This window comes from Mauremys reevesii, linkage group 24, assembly GCF_016161935.1.
Source record: "Mauremys reevesii isolate NIE-2019 linkage group 24, ASM1616193v1, whole genome shotgun sequence".
Taxonomy (NCBI): domain Eukaryota; kingdom Metazoa; phylum Chordata; order Testudines; family Geoemydidae; genus Mauremys; species Mauremys reevesii.
Window position 1 is genome coordinate 19,510,994 of NC_052646.1, and position 14,896 is coordinate 19,525,889.

Below are 14,896 nucleotides of genomic sequence, written 5' to 3' on the forward strand. Positions count from 1 at the left end.
CCCAGGGTCCCTTCTGTCCCGTGCTCAGCTGTTCACAATCCTTCACCCCCTCCCTTCCCACCTCAAAAAAAGCAGCCTGCCCCATAATCACACACAGGACTCCTGCCTCTAAGTCCCCCCACCACGCCCTGCTGTAACCTTTGACCCCACTCCCATCCCAGAGCTTTGGATAGAACCCAGGAGTCCTGGCTCCCAGCCTCTCCCCCATCCGCCTCCCCCCACTCTAACCCACTATGCCCACTCCCCTCTCAGAGCTGGGGAGAGAACCGAGGAGTCCTGGCTCCCAGCCTCTCCCCTGTCCGCCTCCCCCGATTCTAACCCACTATGCCCCACTCCCCTCCCAGAGCTCTATTTCCAAACAAGTCATCTTTTACTATAGTGATAACTTCTGATAATGAGTTCATAACCCCTTTGAGGGACTGTAGACGAGCGGACTCACCCCTGCGGCACCTCCTGCTGGTGACTTCTGGAAATTAGCTCAGTTTCAGCTCCAGAGCGCCCTCTGCAGGCCAGTGATCTGCCTGTCCTCTGGCCCCCGTGTCCCTCCCTGGACCCGGTGCCCTTTTACCTGGGGTGCTGCCCCCTCACAGTACCCCCTCAGTCTTAGGGTCTCCCCTCCCTGGGGAACCTCCACCCACTACTCCCACCTTGCCTCAATATATAGCTACTGCCAGTCATCGTCTAGCCCCCATGCCCTGGGGCAGGCTGCAGTATCAGCCACTCAGCACTGGCAAGGAGGGTTTGGACCTGCTGCCTTGGCCTGCCCCTGGGCTGCCCTCTGCAACCCCCAGTTCCTGTTGGCCTTGTGCTAGGCCGCAGCCTGGGGCTTTCCAGGTTGGAGCTCCCCAGCTCCTCTGCCTTTCCCCAGCCCTGCCCCACTCAGGTACCCGGTGTCCAGCTCCCTGCAGCCAGGCCCTTCTCCCTCTACAAACAGACAGAGACTGACTGGGCTTCTGGCTTCCCTGGGCTTCTTATAAGGCCCTGTTGCTCAGTTTGAGGCGTGGCCCCAGCTGCAGCCACTTCCCCAATCAGCCCAGCCTAAAAGCTGCTTTCTCCCACCACAGCCCCCTCCCAGGGCTGTTTTTAACCCTTCAGGGCAGGAGCAGGGGTCCACCCCGCTCCAGGGACGCTCCCACATAATGAACTAAACTCCCCTACAGACAATCCCCCCTTATAGTGAACAATTCGCCCCTTATTGGGAAGGTGTCTTTTTTTTTTTTAATGAAGAAACCAGAATCTTTCTACAACGCAGCTCTATTGTCTCTATTATCTTGACTGTGTCCCCCATTCAAATACAATTCCCAGCTCCAAGGATCTGCAAGCACAAGCATTTTATTTCATACAGCCTCAGCTTCCAATAAAACTCTGTTAATTAAGAAACTGAGATACATGCTATTAAGGAGGAAAGGAGAAAAGCCAAGGTTTAAGTGTTTGTTCTCAGAAACCAAATGGAGCCATTTTAAAGAGATGTCATTTCGACAAAGTCCCTCCGAACACTAGATATCTCCAGCTGGATGCCCCGAAAATCACTCTTGGGTATAGAAAATGCTGCTCGAGTTATGCTCACTGAATGCATTTACTACAGAGAAATCAGCAACGGATCCCACCACCGGGTGATGGCATTTTGTTCTTCGTTGGCTTCTATCTATCCATATGGAAGCATCTGTTCACAGAAATGTAGGGTTAGAAGGAACCTCAAGAGGCTTTCAAGCCTCTTCTTCCATGGCGAGACAGGACCAAGCGAACCTAGACCATCCCTGGCAGGGGTATATCAACACAAACAGAGCTGAGCAGGGAATCATGTCTATGGAAGGGTGGAGTTCATTGGGTCAATTTTGCCCCGGTTGATGTGGGAGAGAGATTCTGGCCGAACACAGCTGAGGTTCCCAGCTCTCAGCAGACGCATGGTGCCTAGAAGACCTGGGAGTCCATGTCTGTGGACTTGCTCTTCGTGTTCGTAACGGTGCTGGCGGTCTCCTCGCTGAAGGCACTTTCGAAGGCTGAGAAGAGGGAGCGGCGCAGCTTCTCCTTGAAGTCCTGACCCATGAAGACATAGAGGATGGGGTTGAGGCAGCTGTTGATGAAGGCCAGGCTGGCGGTCAAGGGGAGGCCGACAATGAGGGTGGTGTCCAGGCTGGGTGTCCGGTTCATCTCCAGGAAGGAGAAGATGTGGTAGGGGAGCCAGCAGAGGAAGAAAGCCACGATCACGGCGGCGATGACCTTGAAGGGCTTCCCAGTTCGGGCCAGTTGGTTCCTCCTTAGCTTGGCCAAGATGGCACCATAGCAGCACACGATGACGGTGAAGGGGATAAGGAAGCCTAATATAAAGCGGCTGATGATCATGGCCCGGTGGTTTGTGTTTACCCACCTGTCTCTCTGCTCTTTGGTAGCCCCTTCCCCGGCCGTGTCGAAATTGTTGTAGCAGTTGGTGATGTTCTTGTTGTATGGGGAGGGTGCCGTGTGGCGGAAGTATAGGTTTGGAGAACACAAGGCGAAGGCCACGACCCACACACCCAAGGCTACCAGTAAAGCCAGGTGGGGTGTGCGGTGGTTTTGGGCCCACACGGGATGCAGTACGGAGATGCAGCGGTCTATGCTGATGACCATGAGGAGATAGACGCTGGCGTAGAGGTTGAGGAAGGCCAAAGCGCTGTTGATCTTACACAAGGCCCTTCCAAAGGGCCAGTGGAAGCCCAGGGCTGTGTAGGCCACACTGAAGGGGAGGAAGAAGGTGAAGATGAAGTCGGCCACGGCCAGGTTGAGAAACCAGATGGTGTTGACCGTCCTCTTCATCCGGAAGCCGGTGATGAAGATGACCAGCCCGTTGCCCGTCACTCCCAGCACGAAGGCAATGGAATAGATGATCATAGTGACCACATGCATTTTATTGATGAGTGCTAGCTTCCGGACCGCATCGTCATGATTGTAGCCAGAGTCATCATCATAAGAGAAGGTGGAGAAGACATCCAACAGAGTTGTGGGGAGAGAGGTGCCCTTCACAGCCATGGGGATGTCTTCAGTTCTCTCTGTCTTACCTCTTTCTCCACCTGTCACACACCAACACAACTCATCCATTAGTTATCTCCCCTGGCAACCTCCCAACCAGCCAGTGACTTGGCAGGAACACTACCCTTCAGAAGGGCCAATGGAACTCGGGACTCCTGTATTCTATTGCACCACATTTATACTCGGTGAGAAACTTGGACAAAGATGATAGAGAAAGGGGACCAAGATACTATCCTGGCCCCTAGCTGTTAAATGAACTTACTTATTTCCTGGTCACTGTGTTAGGTCAAAGTCTTCAAACTCAAGGATGGTGATAAATTGGAGAGGACTCAGAGAGGAGCGATGGGAATGATTCAAATATTGGAACACTTGCCTCTCACCTGGAGTGAGAGATTCCAGGAAATCCATCTATCTGGCTTAACAAAGAGAAGTGGAAGGGGTGAAGTTGAAGGGGTCCCAGTCTATAGGTACCTACATGGAGACCAAATATTTGGCCATGGGTTCTTTGGTCTAGCAACCAAAAACCTAACAAGACCCAATGGCTGGAAGTTGAAGCAAGACAAATTGAAACTGGAAGTAAGAGGCAACTTTTTATTGGTGACGGAATTCACCAACAGAATAACTTCCTAGCGGCTCTAGTGGATTCTCCATCACTGGCAGTTTCAAAATCAAGACTGGAGGTGTTTCTAAAAGATCAGCTTTAGTTCAAGCAGGAATAGACTCATACACTCATAGACTTTAAGGTCAGAAGGGACCATTATGATCATCTAGTCTGACCTCCTGCACAACGCAGGCCACAGAATCTCACCGACATCCACTTCTATAACAAACCCCTAACCTATGTCTGAGTTATTGAAGTCCTCAAATTGCGGTTTGAAGACCTCAAGCTGCAGAGAATCCTCCAGCAAGTGACCCGTGCCCCATGCTGCAGAGGAAGGCGAAAAACCTCCAGGGCCTCTGCCAATCTGCCCTGGGGAAAATTCTTTCCCGACCCCAAAAATGGCGATCAGCTAAACCCTGAGCATGTGGGCAAGACTCACTAGCCAGTTCCCAGGAAAGAATTCTCTGCAGTAACTCAGATCCCATCCCATCTAACATCCCATCACAGACCACTGGGCATACTTACCTGCTGATAATCAAAGATCAGTTGCCAAATTAATTGCCAAAATTAGGCTATCCCATCATACCATCCCCTCCATAATAACTGGGGGGAGGTCTATGGTCTGTGTTGGATGCCATTGGGTGCTCTCTAATAATGGATTTTTCAGTTCGTTGGTGATTCCGAACCATCGAGGAGGAAAGATTGTTTCAGACTGAACCACAATGAAATCTTTTTGCAATTTTCAGTGACTGAAAAAGTCAGGAAAAATCAGTTTGGGGAACTATTTATTTCAACCCGAACAGAATGATTTCATTTGGATCTCAAGTGTTTTTCATGAATCATTTAAAAATAGATAAAATTCAAGGATATTTCAAAATGAGAAGTCATTTTGAATAGTCACTTTTTGTTTCCAAAAATGCCCAGTGGAAACATTTCAATGGGGGGAGGGGGTGTTTTGGCAGGCCGAGAGGGGGCGGGATCCTGAAATGAACAATTTCGTGAAACCGGCCCAGATTCGTGATATGTTTCAGTGTCACCAAATCTGCATTTTTCACTGAAAAAAACAATTTGATCAAAATAGTTCACCAGGTGACACTCAAAAATCTGTAGGCTGCCAGTAGGGGGCACTGGACGCTGAGAAATTAGATGGAAAATCAAAATGCCTGTGGTTTGTTGTGTGTTGCACCACGATCAGCAAATTATTTATTACTGTTTCAGTGGGGTTTAAATTATTATTCAGCACAGGTCCTCCCATAGTTACCCCAAACCTTCAAACCATGCAATAGGGGACGAATGACCCAAATGTGGGAAACTGGCAGGGGGGAGGGTTTCTATGCCCCATAGTGATTAGCAGGCTGTTCATTAATAGCTCTCCTCCCACCTGGGATATGCCTTGCAAACTTTCAGAAAAAAGTTGGGGATGATTAGCAGGCCTGGGTTCTATCCCCACCTCTGGGTGGGGAGAGGGGACCGGGGGTTAGAGCAGGGTGGCTGGGGTCAGGACTCCTGGGTTCTGGCACTGGGAGGGGAGTGGAGAATGGCATGGGGAATTGGGGGTCAGGACTCCTGGGTTCTGGTACTGGTACTAGGAGGGAGGGATGGTTTTTAGGGTTCCTGGCTCTGGGATCTAGTGGTTACAACGGTGGGTCCAGCCCAGCTAGCCAAGTCCATAAATCTGGCACATTCCTTCTGAGAGGCAGCAGCTCCACATGAGAAAAGCTTCCCACTGTCAGAGCGCCCCTACCCCGAAGTCTGCCCCCAGTTAACTGATCTGTGCGGGGAGAGCGGGGGCTGCCTCCCCAGCTTTTGGGGGGCAAAGACCTGGAGGCCTTGAGTTAAACGAAGGGCTGAGACGTGCACAGAAAGATTTGTAAAATCTGTAGCAACTGATTACAGTCAAGGCTGGTAACCTGGCAGCTGGAAGGCTCTCTGCCCCCTTCTCGTGGTTCTCAGTCCGCTACTGCAGCCGTTTCTTCGGCACACCCTGTTCAAACACCTGCTCTTCGACGTGCAGGCCTCAGGATCCATCCCACCCGATGTCCCAACCCAGGGGCGGTTGTTAAACAGGTGAAGAGGAAAGACAGACTCCACGCCAGCCCCGTCCCAGCACCACTTCCTCTTCTGCACGGGATGGGAGATTTTACCCCTCCAGAACCAAGAATACAGCCCAGCAGTCCTGGTTCCCAGCCCCCCCCAGGTGGGGAGAGAACCCAGGAGTCCTGGCTCCCAGCCCCTCTCTAATCCACTAGACCCCACTCTGCTCCTAGAACTAGGGAGAGAACCCAGGAGTCCTGGCTCCCAGCCCCTCTCTAATCCACTAGACCCCACTCTGCTCCTAGAACTAGGGAGAGAACCCAGGAGTCCTGGTTCCCAGTCCCCACTGCTCTAAACACTGGACCCAACTTCCCTCCCCGGAGCCATGTAGAAAACCCAGGAGTCCTGGTCACCCTCTTATACCTCTGAGTGCTCACGGTGCGTGTGATGTCTCCTTTCCCGTCTGTGGGGCTCTCTAAGGGCGACCTCCCCTGCCGATCCTCTCCTCTGAAGCCAGCCCCGTCTGCTCCTCTCGGGTAGAGGATCTCAAACCCTCCAGAGGCCCGGGATGGCTTTGTATCGTGCTGTCAGCAAGACGTGATCTACCTCACTTGACCAACACAGGAAGAACACTGAGCTTCTGACCCAACAGCAAGAACAGCGGAAAAGTGATGTAACCCTTGAAATCTGCACAGGCGTGGAACAGGACTCCTGGGTTCTATTCCTGGCTCTGGCTGAGAAGCGTGGTCTAGTGGGTGATAGCAGGGGGGTTGGGAGCCAGGCTTCCTGCGTTCTGGCTCTGGCTGAGGAGTGGGGTCTGGTGGGTTAGAACATGGGGGGCTGGGAGTCAGGACTCCTGGCTGCTGTCCCCCCAGCTGTGGGGTCTAGTGGTAAGAGTAGGGGGATGTTGTATTAATTTATACTAAAGGACTCCAAAAGTCAAAGTTGTGACCACGAACCTGAAACTGTCCAACATTAAACAAGGTTCAGGGTTTGCTCCACAGAGTCTGCAGCCTGTCTCTGACCCCAGCAAACACCCTTTTATTAAAGAAACGGGGGGGAGGGGGAGCAAATGCCTTTGAAATGTAAATTATGAAGTCGGGCTTTCACTTGAACCATAACTCTTGTGCCCTTGGGTGCCGAGAGATTTCAGGAAGGGGAAAACCCACCTGGTCCGACAGCCTTTTAGCTGGTGCCAGAGATGATCCCTGTCCTTTGGGGGATGGAGGAGAAGTCAGCTGGGTTGGGCTGGAGCCGGCGTCCTTGCCGCTGTTGTTAAAGTCTGATGCTGTTTCCTAGAAGACAAAATGGGACAAACCCACAGAAAACGGTGAGAAAACCCCAGCAAGGCGAGAAAACGCCGCTTCTGTCTCCCGGCGTGACTCTCGCTTGCAACTTCGCTGCCGGAAAAGCCCCACTCCGAGACCTGGCAAACTCGTACCAGCGTCAGACCGTGCCGGGTGCCGTTTTTAGCCACCCCTCTGGGCACAGAGAGGCGGCAGGGCTGCAAAATACATAGGCCTGGCTGGCCAAGCCAGGCTCTTTTTGGCCGGGTGGCAAAAGGAGAGGGATGGGAGCGAGACGGAGAGAGGGAAAGGACCCACAAAGTGGGGTGTCTGACTTGGCCGGTGGTGGTTACAGCATCCATCAGTTACACCCAGTATCCGACACCCCAACTGTGGTTCGCTGATCTCCACTTCCGCATGTCTCACATTTCCCCGGCCTCAGCTTAGCACCCGCCGGGCTTTGGGGTCCGTCTCTTTGGTTCCCTTTGGCACCTTTTCCCATCGTCGTCGATTGTTCGAGGGGGTTGAGACGGAATTTTCACTCGCTTCTCACAGCTGAGCCCGCAATTCCGATTCGTTTGCAGGCCCAGTTATTACAACAGGGCTGGAAGCCAGGACTCCTGGTTTCGATCCCCAGCTCTGGGACAGGAGTGGGGTCTAGTGGTTAGAGCGGGGAGGGCACTAAGGGCTTGGGGACTTGCTGAGGTGGGGGGAAGGGTAACCCAGATCAGGAGCTTTACAAAGCCCAGGCAGATCGCCTGGAACTTCCGCTACTTCCGTGGGTTGCAACGGAAACTTTTCCCTGTCCAGCTGGGGACCTGAAGTCCCCACAAGTTCCTGTGCCACCCTCTCCCCATCCCCCTCTTCTAAGTTCTCAGTGACATGAGCTCTCTTGCGGTTTGTGTAGCTCAGATGCCCCCGTGGAGGCGGACTCCTGACTGGTGTCCATGGCATAGATCCATTGACTGAAACACATCGCTTTGCTGCAGCCAGGGATCTAGCCCTACTGATCCCAGTGGGGCTACGGCCCATTGACCCCAGCTGGGATCTGGCCCCATTGACGCCAAAGGAGCTACGGCCCATTGAGCCCAGCTGGGATCTGGCCCCATTGACTCCAAAGGAGCCAAGGCCCATTGACCCCAGCTGGGATCTGGCCCCATTGATGCCAATGGAGCTACGGCCCATTGACCCCAGCTGGGATCTGGCCCCATTGACTCCAAAGGAGCTATTGCACATTGACCCTAGCTGGGATCTGGCCCCATTGACTCCACTGGAGCAATGGCCCATTGACCCCAGCTGGGATCTGGCCCCACTGACGCCAATGGAGCTATGGACCATTGACCCCAGCTGGGATCTGGCCCCATTGACTCCACTGGAGCAATGGCCCATTGACCCCAGCTGGGATCTGGCCCCATTGATGCCAATGGAGCTACGGCCCATTGACCCCAGCTGGGATCTGGCCCCACTGACGCCAATGGAGCTACGGCCCATTGACCCCAGCTGGGATCTGGCCCATTTGACGCCAATGGAGCAATGGCCCATTGACCCCAGCTGGGATCTGGCCCCATTGACGCCAATGGAGCTAGAGCCCATTGACTCCAGCTGGGATCTGGACTCACTGACTCCAATGGAGCAATGACCCATTGACCCCAGCTGGGATCTGGCCCCATTGACTCCAATGGAGCTACGGCTCATTGATCCCAGCTAGGATCTGGCCCCATTGACTCCATTGGAGCAATGGCCCATTGACCCCAGCTGGGATCTGGCCCCATTGACTCCAATAGAGCTACAGCCCATTGACCCCAGCTGGGATCTGGCCCCACTGACGCCAATGGAGCTATGGCCCATTGACCCTTGCTGGGGGTCTGGCCCCATTGATGCCAATGGAGCTGCAGTTGATTGACCCCAGTTGGGGGGCTGGCAGATTTGCTTTGTCTTTCTCCCACAATCTATGCTGAAGTTCAAAGTGAGTTTAATACATCAGCTATGAGAGACTTGGCTAAAGTAGATAGATAGATAGATAGAGGGGGTGTCTGGGGATAGATAGATAGATAATATGGGGATGGAGAGAGGGGGGTGTATGGGGATGGATGCATGGGTGGTGGGTATAAAGCCCAGGGAGGCTTTTTATACCCCTAACCAAGCCCTGGCCCCACCAACGCTCCGCAGGGTTAGCCTCCCCGAAGCGGGGCTCAGGTGCCGCTCATAGCTGGAAGGGTAGTTCGGTAGATCGGTAACAGGCAGTTGTTCTTCCTCCTTCCTGCTCTGTCCCCGAACTGTAACTGAAGCAGGTTGGCAGGACTTTGCTCAATTCCTGCCCGCAGAGTTGCAACTTCCCCAGTAGGAAGATGATGAAATGACTGGTACTTGTGGAGCTGAAATCACGTGGACAGCGCATGCAGACTGTCAGTCCTGGCTCCCGGGCCCTGTCCCCAGCACTGGGAGGGGAGTGGGGTGTAGACGGAAAGCTACGGCCGATTGACACCGGCTTGGGGTCTGACCCCACTGACTCCAATGATGCGAAGGCCGATTGACCTTAGCTAGGATTCTGGCCCATTTGCTTTTTCTTTCTCCCACAGGCTATTTTCAAATTCAAACTGATTTTCATACATCAGATGTAAGGAGAGATTTGGACAGAAGAGACTTTTACTGCATCTGTTGTGGTGAGCCGAAGCCTAGGTAGATTGATGGTTTGTATCGGGATAGATAGATAGATAGAGGGGGTGGATGGGGATAGATAGATAGATAGACAGCCCCCCTCCAGTTCCCACTGATCCAGGCACTCCGTCCTCTCCTACCTGCGGAATCCTAAACCTACAGTAACTGAAGCAGTTTGGGAGGATGTTACTCATGTGTTACTAAGGCCTTGTCTAGATTACAGAGTTTTGTTGACAAAAGTTTTTCTTCTTTAATGAAGCAGTTGCGTGTCCCCATGAGCTCCGTGTGTCGGCAGCGCGCATCCACACTCGCAGGTCTCGCACGGACACAGAGAGCAGCTCAGGGGGCTTTGGGAAGGGTTTGCAGCACCTCGTGGGGCAGGGACAGCGTCACACAATGCCGGTGTCTCAATCCCATCCTTCCATGGGCATCCTGCTAGCTTGCCAGCTGCTTTTCAACTGAAGTGTGGGGGGAGGAGGGGGAACGGTGTGTGACAGGGAGCGTGGAGGCGGGGGAGACACCGAGACTAGTGTGTATTGGGGGAGTGAGTATGTCATCACGTAAGAACGGCCGTACTGTGTCAGACCAAAGGTCCATCTAGCCCCGTATCCTGTCTACCAACAGTGGCCAATGCCAGCTGCCCCAGAGGGAGTGAACCTAACAGGCAATGATCAAGTGATCTCTCTCCTGCCATCCATCTCCACCTTTTGACAAACAGAGGCTAGGGACACCATCCCTTACCCATCCTGGCTAATAGCCATTTATGGACTTAACCACCATGAATTTATCCAGTTCTCTTTTAAACGCTGTTATAGTCCTAGCCTTCACAAGCTCCTCAGGCAAGGAGTTCCACAAGTTGACTGTGCACTGCGTGATGAAGAACTTCCTTTTATTTGTTTTTATTTGTTTTGTCACGCTCTCTTTAAGTTCAGACAGCGGCTGTAAGCAACTAGGCCTGAGGTAGAGGAATGGGGACACCCCTGACATTACCTCCCCGCCTTCCTTCCCGCTCTGCACGGCGCAGCACAGCAGTCCCGCCCCCCCGCCCCGAGCTGTGTTCCTTTTGCCGACCAAACTGGGTCGTGTAGACAAAGCCTGAGTCTCCACGTACAAAGGTGATGCAATAAACAGAGCATGCTTGTGGGACAGACGTGCGGCGGTTATAGCGTTCGGGGGTGCGTGGGACAGCAGGTTCCATTCCATTCCCAGCTCCGGGAGGGCCGTGGGGTCTAGTGGATGTTGGTTCAGTGTTCAAGAGATCAGCGTTGCTGTACAGAGCACGGTCTCTAGGGGGCGCCTCCTCTGACATTGGCGATAGCCGTACCTAGCAGACCACAGCAGGAAATAGCCATGGAAGATATTTTATGCGGGAGAGTAAAATTCATAGACCCCAAGGCGGGAAGGGACCATTGTGATCATCTCGTGTGATCTCCTGGATAGCACAGGCCAGAGAACTGCCCCTAACTAATTCCTAGAAAAACTCCCAGTCCTGATTTTAAAATGGTCAGTGATGGAGAATCCACCACGACCCTGGGGGAATCGCTCTAATGGTCACTTCCCTCGCTGTCAAACAGTTACACTTCGTTCCAGGCTTCAACTTCCAGGCATTGGACCGTGTCAGACCTTCCTCTTCTGGATGGAAGAGCCTGTTACATGTTCCCCATGTAGGTACTGACTGGGGTCAAGTCACCCTTCGACCTCCTCTTTGTTAAGCTAAATAGAATGAGATCCTTGAGGCTCTCTCTCTAAGGCAGGTTTTCTAACCTTTCAATCGTCCCCGTGGTCCTTCCCTGCTCCCTCTGCAATTGATCTACAGCCTTCAGGAATTGTGGGCCCCAGGACTGGACACGGGATTCCAGTCGCACCCGAGCTAAATCCAGAGGGGATATGACCTCTCTGCTCCGACTCAAGATGTCCTGTGGATGCATCCCAGGACGGCTGGAGCCCTTTGGACGCAGCATCCCAGTGGGAGCTCAGGTCCCGCTAATTATCTAGCACCAGCCCCAATCATAGCCAGCGTCCCTGCTGCCCAGCAGAGCGTCCCCCGTCCTGCAAATCCCCCCGCCACCCTTTGCTCCTAGATGTACACGTTGACATTTAGCTGTATTAAAATGTTAATTGTTTGCTTGTGCCCAGTTTACCAAGTGACCCTGAGCGCTCAGTATCACCGGCCTGGCCTCGTCGTTATTTACCACACCCGTGACTTTTGTGTCATCTGCAAATTTTATTCATGATCATTTTATGGGTTTTTTTCCAGCTCACTAATAAAGATGTCAAAGAGCATAGGGCCAAGAATCAGTCCCTGCAGGACCCCACTAGAAACACACCCGCTCGATGACGATTCCCCGGGTACGGTTACATTTTCAGATTAATCAGTTAGCCAGTTTGTAATCCATTTACTGCGGGCCACGTTCATTTTATATGCTGGGTTTTTTAATCAAAATGTCGTGCAGTACCAAGGCAAATGCCTGATAGGAGTCTCTGTCTACGACGTCGATACTGTTACTTTTATCAACCAACCTCCAAAAAAGATGTCAAGCTAATTTGACAGCAGCTGTTTTCCACAAACCAAGGTTGATTGGCATTAATGACGTTACCCTCCTTTCATTCTTGATTAATCAAGTCTCGTATCAGCTGCTCCGTTATCTTCTCAAAATCGATGTCCCACTGATGGGCCGATAATTCCCAGATCATCCCATTTATCCTTTTTAAATATTGGTACAACATTCATTTACTTCCAGTCATCTGCAACTTCACCAGTGCTCCAAGACTTATTGAAAATCAGCACTAAGGAGTTAGGGGCAGGGACTAGTTTTAGTGCAGGGTTAATAGTAGGGGCTAGTTTTAGGGTTAGGAGTGTAGGTTTGAGGGTAGGGTCCATGTTTAGGGTGAGGATGTCTAGTTAATTTTTGCTGCTTGGGTTAGCACTGCAGTAGGGTTAGGGTTAGGGTTAAGGATAGGGCAGGGGTATAATTAGGGTTAGGACAGGGATTAGGGTTAAGGTATCGATGAGGGTTAAGGTTAAGGTTGGAAGTAGTGGTTAGGAGTCAGTGATCAGTTTTAGGGTTAGGGGTTGTTTCGGTGATGGCGTAGGGGTATGCTGAGGGTTAGTTTTAGATTTTGTCATTAGGGTTAGGAGAGGTGGATTATGGGAGATTACGGGGACGAGTTTTATACACACACACATCATATTAAATAAAAAAACCCTCCTGGATTATGCAGAGTACGAAGTGTCAGAGAATTAACACCAAAACCAATTAAACAGATCACGGCACCACTGTGCCAGGCACTGCACAGACCCCAGCCGAGATCAGGGCTCCATCGCCCTGGGTGCTGCACAGCCCCAGAGTGAGAAGAACGTCCCTGCCCTCTGGAGAGCTCACAGTCTAAACAGACGAAGGCAGAATTATTTCCCATGTCTTACAATTGGGGAAACTGAGGCACAGAGCGATCACGTGACTTTCCCACAGTCACCACCAACTTCTTCCATAGAGGTCACGAGATGGGGAATGACTCACCACCAGATTACAACCACACGCAACAGCCAGTAACAGGCAGGCAATGGGGAGAGTGGGGGGGGCGACGCTTGGAGCCAGGACTCCTGAGTTCTCACCCCAGCTCTGGGAGGGGAGGGGAGTCTAGTGGATTAGAGCAGGTGGGGCTGGGAGCCAGGAGTCCTAGGGTCTATCCACAGCTTGACTCCATACCCTGAACCAGCCAATTCCTCCACCCTGGGGCCAGCTGGGGAGGGTACAGTGTTACCTGGCAGCTCTGTGTTCTTGGGGAACCAGGGCGCAGTACCCAGCGTGTCTGACTCACGAAAGACCTTCCCCCTCCCCAGCCTCTGTTTGAACCAAATCTGCATCAGAAGAAAGACTGACAAAAAGCAATGGAAAGGCCGTGGGAGACTGTAGCGGGTCGGACTCACCCCGGCAGCGCCTCCTGCTGGTCATCCAGGAACTAGCTCAGTCCAGCGTCCAGAGCGCCCTCTGCAGGCTGGTGATCCGCCTTCCAGCTACTGGCCCCCATGTCCCTCCCAGGACCCCGGTGCCCCTTTAACTGGGTCTCCCCCTCCCAGGGGAACCCCCACCCCACTATCCCCACTTTGCCTCAGTATTGGTTACTGCTCAGTCTCCATCTAGCCCCCGTTCCCTGGGGCAGGCTGCAGTATCCGCCACTCATCACAGGCAAAGGGGTTTGGACCTGCTGCCTTGGCCTACCCCTGGGTTGCCCCCTGCAACCCCCAGTACCTTTTGGCCTTGTGCTAGGCCGCAGCCTGGGGCTTTCCAGGCCGGAGCTCCCCAGCTCCTCTGCCTTCCCCCAGCCCTGCTCCACTCAGGTACCTTATCTCAGCTCCTAAGCAGCCAGGCCCATCTCCCTCTATAGCTAGAGAGAGACTGTCTGGCTTCTGGCTTCCCTGGCCTTCTTATAAGGCCCTGTTGCTCAGTTTGGGGCGTGGCCCCAGCTGCAGCCACTTCCCCAATCAGCCCAGCCTAAAGCCCCTTCCCAGGGCTGTTTTAAAGCCCCAAAAGGGCAGGAGCGGGTAACCACCCCGCTACAGAGACGCACCTAAACCCCTGGGATAAGGGTGACAGGATTAAGGAAACTCTCCTAGTGTCATTAACATACAGAATAGAGAACAAAGATCCCAAGGCAAGAACCGCATGGAACTCTGGGACCAGAAAAGCTGGGAAGCAGTGCATGATGGGGGATCTCTGCTCCAGATGTTAAAGAACCCACATCTGCACACACCCAGCTCAGCCGTTATCACACCAATTCTAGTAATGAACCCTTGATTGGTATCCAAAATAGTGAATTGCCTTGTGAGCTACCTCCAAGGCCCAAAGCCAGGAATGATCAGTTCCCATGTCTAGCCTGAACAAAACAACGTTGGTATCTCCCTTGTTTACACATCAACAAATCGAATGTTCTCCCTTGAACCATTGTTGTTTCTCTACAAAAACTCCTACCCATGTTCAAGGAAGTGTTCTGATGCCTAGATCAAAACTCTGCATCAGTTCCACTGGGACTTCATCTTCTCCTGACTGATCATGCTGGGGACTCTGCCTCACTCCAGCACTCCGGACCCTCAGCTACCACCACCACCTGGGACCCCTGATTGATTCAAGCTTCACGGAGCGGTGAGAACCCAGCTCTCTCGCTCTCTCTCTAGGTGTAGCCTTCTGAGCCTGACTTCTGTGATCAGTTAGAGTTTTGTAAGCCTGAGTTTTATCATCAAATTTGAGTTAAATTTAATATTATAGTTGTTTTGTTTGTTTGACTCCACTATGGTTCATCGTCATCATGTTCC

General features: G+C 52.5%; 1 protein-coding gene across 3 annotated transcripts; it reads right to left on the reverse strand.

Moving 5' to 3' along the window:
* Nucleotides 1-1,354: 1,354 nt before the first annotated feature.
* Nucleotides 1,355-13,964, reverse strand: LOC120389990 (chemokine-like receptor 1). 3 transcript variants are annotated; one of them, XM_039512174.1, is made up of 5 exons: nt 13,929-13,964; nt 6,811-6,936; nt 6,065-6,251; nt 3,269-3,422; nt 1,355-3,047 (listed from the first exon to the last, which is right to left on the reverse strand). In XM_039512174.1, exon 5 carries the CDS (start codon nt 3,004-3,006, stop codon nt 1,912-1,914), a length of 1,095 nt encoding a protein of 364 aa, XP_039368108.1. In that variant the 5' UTR covers nt 3,007-3,047; nt 3,269-3,422; nt 6,065-6,251; nt 6,811-6,936; nt 13,929-13,964; the 3' UTR covers nt 1,355-1,911. The 3 variants fall into 3 exon arrangements, with proteins under 3 accessions (XP_039368108.1, XP_039368109.1, XP_039368107.1); XM_039512173.1 differs by lacking the exon at nt 3,269-3,422 and having other exon boundaries at nt 1,356-3,047; nt 13,929-13,963; XM_039512175.1 differs by lacking the exons at nt 3,269-3,422; nt 6,065-6,251.
* Nucleotides 13,965-14,896: the final 932 nt, after the last annotated feature.

Bases quoted from the DNA above. Each gene is read 5' to 3' on its own strand.
- LOC120389990 (XM_039512175.1), bottom strand. From the start codon at position 3,006: ATGGCTGTGAAGGGCACCTCTCTCCCCACAACTCTGTTGGATGTCTTC.